The sequence below is a fragment of the Nilaparvata lugens genome, chromosome X (genome assembly GCF_014356525.2).
Source record: "Nilaparvata lugens isolate BPH chromosome X, ASM1435652v1, whole genome shotgun sequence".
Classification (NCBI taxonomy): domain Eukaryota; kingdom Metazoa; phylum Arthropoda; class Insecta; order Hemiptera; family Delphacidae; genus Nilaparvata; species Nilaparvata lugens.
The window spans coordinates 5,771,232-5,781,135 of record NC_052518.1 but is presented as its reverse complement, the minus strand read 5'-3'; the positions used below and the strand labels follow the sequence as shown (position 1 = coordinate 5,781,135).

Sequence of the window (9,904 nt, the reverse complement as noted above, 5' to 3'; positions counted from 1 at the left end):
ACATTCTCAATGCTGCATTTTTTATTCAGAACCATCTTTTGTATAAAAAATTAATGTTTTATTGATCCATCGATACATTGAGCCAAGACACAAGTATTGTTGATCTACAGACTTGAAAAATAGGAGAGCTTTAATAGAAATTTGTTGAAAATAAGCAGAATTGCAATGTAATTTTATGTGGCAGGGTAATAATTTTGAAAATAATTGAAGTGAAGAAGGTGTGCTGCTCTCCACGACTGTCAATCAAGCATTATCAATCAATGAAATATTTTCCATCCATCTTTGTACAGTAGAACATGGACTGTCTTAAGACACTTTATAGGTTTCAAAGAAACAACATAGATTTTCACTTATTCTTGTAAGATAACTATTATTATCAGAGTTCAATGTTTCTTAGCTACAAATGTTTTTATCTTTCAATTATTATAATCATCATCATCATAATTAAATCATCCCGTTTTACATTTTATAATCAAACCCCACTTCACCCTAGATATATTTTTGACATTAGTATTTTCCAAATTAATTATAAATCATAATTTTCCACTGTATCTACAAAATTAAAAAAAAAAACAGTTTCTCATAAAAATCCAAATTTCATATTGATGAAATGATTGAATGAATCACTCATAATAAAAACTCCTTGCTCCAGTACTTACTTGCATCTTTAGCACTACAGCCTTTGTCTCCTTCGAAATGCCTCTCCAGCCTCAGCTTGCCTCTTTCCCCTGTGTCTGCATTCCCTTCCTCATCATCCTCCAGTTCTCCAGCCTCATCAGCCTTCAGACAACGCTTCACACATCGTCATATCTCCTGTTAAAATTGAAAAAAAAATATTTATATTTTAGTTATAAGCATTACTCTTGTATTATTATGAAATATATTGTTGTTAAAGGATACATTCAAAAATATATATTATATAGGCCTATATTATAAGAACCAGAAAAGTAAAAATTTAAAAAAAATAGAGTAGGTTTGGGTTATTTATTATAGGCATTACTTTCATATATTATTATAAAACCATCAGAAAATACATAAAATTATAAAACACAAAAAAATTAGGTTAGTTTATCTAGGTTATATTATATTAACAAGTACAGAAAACCCCCAAAAAATTAATAAAATTATAAAACACAAAAAATTGATAAAATTATAAAACACAAAAAAATTAGGTTAGTTTGTCTGGGTTATATATTATATAATAGTTATAGAAAACCCCAAAAAAATAATAAAATGATAAAACACAAAAAAATTAGGTTAGTTTATCTAGGTTATATATTATGTAATAGTTATAGAAAACCCCAAAAAATAAATAAAATTATAAAACACAAAAAAATTAGGTTAGTTTATCTGGGTGATATATTATGTAATAGTTATAGAAAACCCCAAAAAATTAATAAAATTATAAAACACAAAAAAATTAGGTTAGTTTATCTGGGTTATATATTATGTAATAGTTATAGAAAACCCCAAAAAATTAGCTAGATTAGATTATTATAGTTTATTTATTGTATTCTTGTTCTAGGATACATTCAAAACATATAATATAGGCCTATATAATATTTATAAAGAATATAAAAGCTAAAATTAAAAAATGTATTCTAGGTTAGTTTATTATAGGCTATTTTGATTATTAGAGTACCTACTTGAAGGTGGCTTCAAGTGACAAATTTCAACCTTGTAAATAATTACCACTGATTCTATATTAATAGTAATTCTATATTCATACAACATTTCTACTCTATTTGTTTTGAAATAAATTGATGCTAGCAAATTGAATTGATTCTGTAGAAGGGCCAAACTACTTTCGTGATTTTCCCACAGGAATATATCAGTGATTCAGCAGTAAATAACTGTGATATCTCTTTGAAGACTGATCAAATGATAAACAGGAGAGACTATTTGAGAAAAGACTGTTTATCAGATAAATATTACTACATTAGTTGTAATTAAATATTAATTGTAATATTAGATAATTATTCTGATGTAGAAGAAACATAATGTGACTTGCAAAAACATTTCTGTATGTAGCCTAATACAACAGGCTATTATTTCTCTAAATAGAATTGCTGTGTTCAAAATATTGACAAAATAACTGTTTCTTATTGTTGAAGTGACAAACTTATTGTTAAAGTGTTAAGCTGTGTTTACACCAAAGTTATTAACAAAATGTTTATTTTTCCGTCCTTATAGATTCTATTAGATTGAACATAACTTATCATACACATGATGATCATATGTGTTTGTCAAGTTCCGTTTAATCTAATAGAATCTATGAGGACGGAAAATAAACACTGTAACAAAAAATAGAAAAATACAGTGAAATATCATGATTCATAACTCTTTAAATTAGTTCATGTTGGACTTGCATCCTAAATGCCCACTAAATCTCAATTTATTATCATGAACTCACTGGCTAAAAAAAATACCAGTGATAAATTATAATTCACTTGTTAAGTAAATTACAAGTTAAAATTGTCCCAATTGTTAGTATTCCATCTTAAATGCAATAAGCTCATCATAGAGGTGATGATAATAATAGTAATATTTTCAATTATAATAGAATAATAATAATAATAAATGGCGCCAAGTGAAGAAATATGCAATAGCTGTAACAAAATAATATATGGTCGACAAGAGTCTGTTCAATGTGAAAAGTGTCCATTGAGACAACATGTTGCATGTTTACTGAAGAAGAACCTAATTTTTACAAAGACTCAGGCTCCAAATGTCAAGCCTGTATGAACAAGTCGCTCCCAATAAACAATACTCCAATGCTGATGACTCATAATACTGAACTAACCTTGCTCTCTGCACCAAAAGAGTTCTGGAAATATGTCAGGCAGAACAGAAATGAGTCAAATAGCTGTCCCACCTCCATATCATTTCAAACCCTTATGAGATCTGTAAAATTTGCCTAAGCATACTCATTCAGTCACTTGGCGCCATGTGGTGGAACGGGTTGGCTGTAAGGGGTGATGGGAGGCCAACAAATAAAAAAATAATAATAAGAATAAAATGAATGCTCACAAAATCTTAATTTATTATCTTGAACTCACTGTAACAAAAAATAGAAAAATACAGTGAAATATCATGAGTCATAACTCTTTAAATTAGTTCAAGCTGGACTTGCATCCTAAATGCCCACTAAATCTCAATTTATTATCATGAACTCACTGGATAAAAAAAGCAGTGATACATTATAAGTCATTTTTGCTCCATGAGTAACAGTTCATTTTAATTTTCTACTTGTTATGAGGAATTGTACACTGCCATTATTGTGGAGGAGTGGATTGGATGTGATATCATGTATATATATATATATATATATATATATATATCAATAAATAAGTAAATATCAGTTTTGGATGTAAGAATATCTGAAGGCCAAGTATTTTTGTAATTCTATGTTTGTATGATTTTAGCCCATTAAGTAGATGTAGCCTACATTTAAATGTGAAAAAATTGAAATAACTACTTGTTATAAAGAATTATACATAATATGTATGTATAATAAATATATATTATAATGGCTACTTTTTCATTATTGTGGAGGAATGGTTTGGCTGTAAGGGGAGATGTGGAGGCCAAATATTTTTGTAATTATATGTTTGTATGATTTTAGCCCATTAAGTAGATGATTTAAATGTGAAAAAATTGAAATAACTACTTGTTATAAAGAATTATACATAATATGTATGTATAATAAATATATATTATAACTATTATTACTTTTCTTACCGGGTGAGAGTGTAAGAACAGCACATTATGAGAGACTAGCACATTATAGAGCGTCACATAGTTTCTAGAAAATGTACTACTAAGTTTGAGTTAACATAAATGCCCTATACCTTGAGATATATTCTTATTTGATATTTTGTCTATGGTCTTCTGTATGACCATGACCATTAAATAATTTCAAAAAAGTGTTTAAAAAAATAGTTGGAAATCAGCCATTAGATTCAATTCATTTCTTATGTAGATTGTAACTAGAGTAGATTATTACAGTATTCATATTCACTAGTTTTTTACAATAAGCAGAATAAGTTTAATTTTTTCTTCATGTTTGTTTTCAGTGTGCTCCAACAATGTTTTCCGAATAACATTCTATGTGCAGTGGTTGGGGGATGGAAGGCACTCGTGGGTGGGCCTCTCTTATTTGGTGCCCTTTGAGAGGGCACCAAACCCCCAGCACACTCCGTATGACATGTTGAAAAATTACATCCAAACTGTAAGTGTAACAACATATTTCTAAGTAAATATTGCAGTAATTACAATATGACAGTATTTGGTTATAACAATATCACAAAATATTGATTAATTATATTATTCGATAAAATTGAATATTGAATTATTAATAATATGAGTACGCAATTTCATTAAGTCGCAAAAATCCTAATAAACCTGTCTATGAATAATGGGATGTTTATACAGTGTGTGGTGCAGAGGAAACGTATGTTTTTCAAACCGCTAGTACTGGCTGATGGAGGGGGGTTATTGCTCTGGAACGAATTTTGGCAGACGGCCCATACTAAGCCATTTCAGTTGCTATGAGCATTGGAACGTACAACATTGTGTGTTCGCTGTGAAGCAGTTTTTTTTTAGAAACAATGAATCTGTAGTCACAGTGCAATGCTTTTTTGTCAATATTTTAGAGTTGGGCCTCAAGGTGCAATGCCCGATCGAAATACTGTACTTCAATGGGTTGCAGCGTTCAGGAGTACTAGTTCTCTGATGTAAAAGAAACCACCTGGTCTTCCCTGTTCAGTTCATACTCCTGAAAATGTAGACGGAGTCAGTGTCATCAAGTCCTGATACCATATCCTCGTCTCAATCATCTAGGACTAGTAACAACTGCCGTTCTGACTCTACATTTTCCAGGGAATGGGGAAGACCAGGTGGTTTCTTTTTCATCAAAGAACTAGTACTCCTAAACGCTGCAACCCACCAGAGTACAATATTTTGATCAGGCATTGCACCTCAATGCCCAACTCTAAAATATTGACGGAAAAATATTGTACTGTGACTACAGATTCATTGTTTCTAAAAAAACCTTGTTAACAGCGAACACATGATGTTGTACATTCCAATGCCCATAGCAACTGAAACGGTATAGTATGGGCCGTCTGCCAACATTCGTTCCAGGGCAATACCCCCTCCCATTGACGAGTACTGGCTGTTCGAAAAACATGCATTTCCTCTGCACCGCTCTGTATTACTTGTGTCTACCAAAAGATAGCATCACTATTCATATGAAAAAGAAAAATATTTAAAATAATTTATTGTGTGCAGGTTACAACAGGTCTACAGTATTGTTTTATTTTCATTATTATCATTTTTGTTGAGTATGTTAATGTGAGCATGTGGTTTTGCCAAGAGCAAGGAGTGTTCCTTTTCGAACTGTCTTTCACAGGAAACCTATTCAAATGCCTCTACATTTTTTCAAATGGGGTTATCTTGGATGTTTTTAAAAGTAGGCTTTATACTCTGAATAAACTGAAAATTAACCCCACTGGAACAAAATTTGGGGGGCATTGAATACTGGTAAAATACTGTTCAAGAAGGAACACTCCTTGCTATTGGAAAAAGGGTATGCTTTTACATTATCGTACACAAAACAATAATGTATACATGTTATAATCTGTACACATTCATGTTTTTCATTCATTAACAGTGATGCTATCTTCCAGTAGCCACACAATGAATATAAAACCCCACTTTTTACAGATATGTTTATTTGAATGTGTGTGACTTTAGGAATGTTCTGTATAATACAAAATATTGAATCATTATATGAATATTAATTATTATATACAATTAAAATGTAATTGAATGTGTCGATTCGAATGGAACTATAGTGAGATTCATGTTATAAAGACAGTGGAAATGATAGGAAGTCATTGTTGCCACTTTTTCTTTCCACCACTACAGTGGATAGCTCTGATTCAAGTATTCCCTGTAAATCTGATATGATATTGATTAATGATTCTTTCTAATAATTATAAAACATATCTTAAATATATTCCATACTTCATGGAGATATATTTTTCCATAATTTGATGATAAATTGTCATTATTGAAATGAAATATTTTGGTAGTTTATATTTGTGCATAGTCTAGTAACAATTCGGCAAATGTGTGGAGTTGGAAATAGATAGAGCTATCTATATAAGAGATTTATAAGATACTGACTCTATAACCTGAATCTCACAATGGATAACCCAGCAGCAAGAAGTGCCACTTGGTTTTTTTTTTAATTTGCTGCTGCCCTAATCCATAATCTTTAGCAATTGACTCCATACAGCAACATTGATTTCTCTGATAATGCTACGAGATAGAGATACAAATATATGCTTTCAATAAATACTTCTATATCAAACATTGTGCACACTGTTGCAAACCTCATTATGGTGACGGCAGAGGGAAAATGCTCAAGCTTTGATTGAATATGGTTGGAATCGCCGGCGTCACCTAATGCGATCTGCTAGGGTTTAACAATTTATAGTCTACAATACAGTCGATTCAGCGAATCATGCTTAATGAGAATGGAGCAATTCTCTTCTTGAATGAATGAATAAAACAAATTTTTATGAAGACAATACAATGTATGATAATGATTGTTAAAATAAATAATCATTCAAGGTTTGATTTTTGTTTTCAGCACCGAAAAAACAAGGAAAATTTAAAGGCCTGCAAAATCCCAAGGAGGCTGGCGGCGGAAATAGATGCTATAGTGGAGGAGGCTCTGGAGAGGCAGGATATATTTGAGTGAAGGACATTAGAAACAATGTAAGGAAAAGTGATTTGTAAGGAGTACTCTGGAGAGGAGGGTACAGTGTCTGTAGGGTGAGTGACAAAGATCAATTCATTTCATTTTCATTGCTTATTAAGAATAAAAATTCAATCCATATTCAAAATTAATTCACTTCGCTCACTTAACAGTCACTATATATATAGCCTATTATCACAAATTTATCCACTATTCATTCATTCATTCATTTCTATGATGATGATAATGATGATGATTTTAGGCCTACAATAATAAATTATTATCAATCGAGTATCATTATCAAATTTCAACTGAATATCATAATATGTAGCTATTAATTCCAATAATAAAATTGTTATGCTAGTTCACCAATTTCAAATCTATTATTGTAAAAAAAGTTATATTACAAGATTTGTGATTACATTTTCTTAATTTCCAAATTAAATTTAGAATTGATTGATTGATCATGCTTGATGGACAGACAGGGAGACTGCAAACCTCACTCGATCATTGTTTAAATAATTAATTTCCAGCTGATAATTTTTATAAATTCATGAATACATTATTATTTTCTATTTGTTCATAAAATAGAATTACTTTTTAGCGATTTCCAACTCTATTTACAAAAATAGAACATATCACTGAAAGGCATAACATGTCCTCGCCCAATTTAAATTGATGGTGTAATAACAGTAATAAATAAATAAATAAATAGAAAGGAATAATTATTAGACCCCAAAATTTTCAATACATAGGCATTTCTGAGAATAAGGCTTCTTTGATTATTAGTTCTCATGGAATTTAATCGGGATTAAAAGCTATCAGACTTTGTGCAACCGGGCGATAATCCTCTAAAAAACAAACCCTCAAATAAGCAAATTAAATTTCCAATAATATAATAATTATCTATCTTCAACATACATAGTTCCCTATACTTCACAAAGTAGATAATTATAATTAAGAATAATAAGTATTTCAATATCATTTCCTACCTCTAATTCAAATCAATTTTAACAAAATACTGAAAATGCATACTAACAGCATAATAAACACATCTGTTTGTTGTTTGACAATAAATAATACTTGACTGAATAAATAAATACATTCAATTAAAATCTAAATTAAAATTAAACTGAACAAAAATTAATATCTGCCTAAAAGTTAAAGTAGAATATCGCTTACAATAATAAAAATTAATCATCTTCATGTATATTTCTGTAAATTAGTCCAGATATGTAGCATTGGCCAATCCCATAAATCAATAGAATAATGAAAGCACTCTACCTTCAGATAATTGCAGTTTCAAGTCTGCAAACTCCAAGACAGATAATTGCAATGTTTCAAGTAGAAAATTGAGGCTCTGGTTCAATCTTGACTTCCACCTTGACCACTGACTGACTCTGACCTTGGCCACGACTCGACCTTGACTTGACCTTAATACCCCCTCAATATCATTTTACCATCTTATCCTAAAACTGTTTAAATTATTCGACTATTTGGGGAAATTTTGTTTTTTCACAGTAAATAAGTTTCATAGCTTCATATTTGTCAAGATTGTTCAAGAGCCCACAATTTCTATTTACTATCTAGTTCAACTGAAATTTGTCATTTTGAATAGTTTAATTAATACCAAGTCCTCCAAAAAGAAAAACAGATCTGTAGGGTGAGTGACAAAGATCAATTCATTTCATTTTCATTGCTTATTAAGAATAAAAATTCAATCCATATTCAAAATTAATTCACTTCGCTCACTTAACAGTCACTATATATATAGCCTATTATCACAAATTTATCCACTATTCATTCATTCATTTCTATGATGATGATAATGATGATGATTTTAGGCCTACAATAATAAATTATTATCAATCGAGTATCATTATCAAATTTCAACTGAATATCATAATATGTAGCTATTAATTCCAATAATAAAATTGTTATGCTAGTTCACCAATTTCAAATCTATTATTGTAAAAAAAGTTATATTACAAGATTTGTGATTACATTTTCTTAATTTCCAAATTAAATTTAGAATTGATTGATTGATCATGCTTGATGGACAGACAGGGAGACTGCAAACCTCACTCGATCATTGTTTAAATAATTAATTTCCAGCTGATAATTTTTATAAATTCATGAATACATTATTATTTTCTATTTGTTCATAAAATAGAATTACTTTTTAGCGATTTCCAACTCTATTTACAAAAATAGAACATATCACTGAAAGGCATAACATGTCCTCGCCCAATTTAAATTGATGGTGTAATAACAGTAATAAATAAATAAATAGAAAGGAATAATTATTAGACCCCAAAATTTTCAATACATAGGCATTTCTGAGAATAAGGCTTCTTTGATTAGTTCTCATGGAATTTAATCGGGATTAAAAGCTATCAGACTTTGTGCAACCGGGCGATAATCCTCTAAAAAACAAACCCTCAAATAAGCAAATTAAATTTCCAATAATATAATAATTATCTATCTTCAACATACATAGTCCCCTATACTTCATAAAGTAGATAATTGATTATAATTAAGAATAATAAGTATTTCAATATCATTTCCTACCTCTAATTCAAATTTTTACAAAATACTGAAAATGCATACTAACAGCATAATAAACACATCTGTTTGTTGTTTGACAATAAATAATACTTGACTGAATAAATAAATACATTCAATTAAAATCTAAATTAAAATTAAACTGAACAAAAATTAATATCTGCCTAAAAGTTAAAGTAGAATATCGCTTACAATAATAAAAATTAATCATCTTCATGTATATTTCTGTAAATTAGTCCAGATATTTAGCATTGGCCAATCCCATAAATCAATAGAATAATGAAAGCACTCTACCTTCAGATAATTGCAGTTTCAAGTCTGCAAACTCCAAGACAGATAATTGCAATGTTTCAAGTAGAAAATTGAGGCTCTGGTTCAATCTTGACTTCCACCTTGACCACTGACTGACTCTGACCTTGGCCACGACTCGACCTTGACTTGACCTCAATACCCCCTCAATATCATTTTACCATCTTATCCTAAAACTGTTTAAATTATTCGACTATTTGGGGAAATTTTGTTTTTTCACAGTAAATAAGTTTCATAGCTTCATATTTGTCAAGATTGTTC

The 9,904-nt window shown here is 29.9% G+C and overlaps 2 protein-coding genes across 6 annotated transcripts in view; both read right to left on the bottom strand.

Moving 5' to 3' along the window:
* The window catches only part of LOC111051988 (E3 ubiquitin-protein ligase HUWE1), a gene marked incomplete in the record, with an annotated part of 177,940 nt that overhangs the window by 67,053 nt on the left and 100,983 nt on the right, over positions 1–9,904 (bottom strand).
* The window catches only part of LOC111043502, a 42,790-nt gene continuing 32,985 nt past the window's right edge, over positions 100–9,904 (bottom strand). For 3 of the 5 annotated variants that reach the window (XR_005573118.1, XR_005573117.1, XM_039442305.1), the window contains one exon: positions 100–813. Coding sequence is in view for 1 of the 5 variants with exons in the window: in XM_039442305.1 (XP_039298239.1) it covers positions 795–813 (19 nt within the window). In the remaining 4 variants the exon portion in view is untranslated. Of the gene's footprint in view, positions 814–3,949; positions 4,230–9,904 lie in introns of those variants that run through there. The other 2 variants (XR_005573119.1, XR_005573120.1) reach the window with 1 other exon arrangement.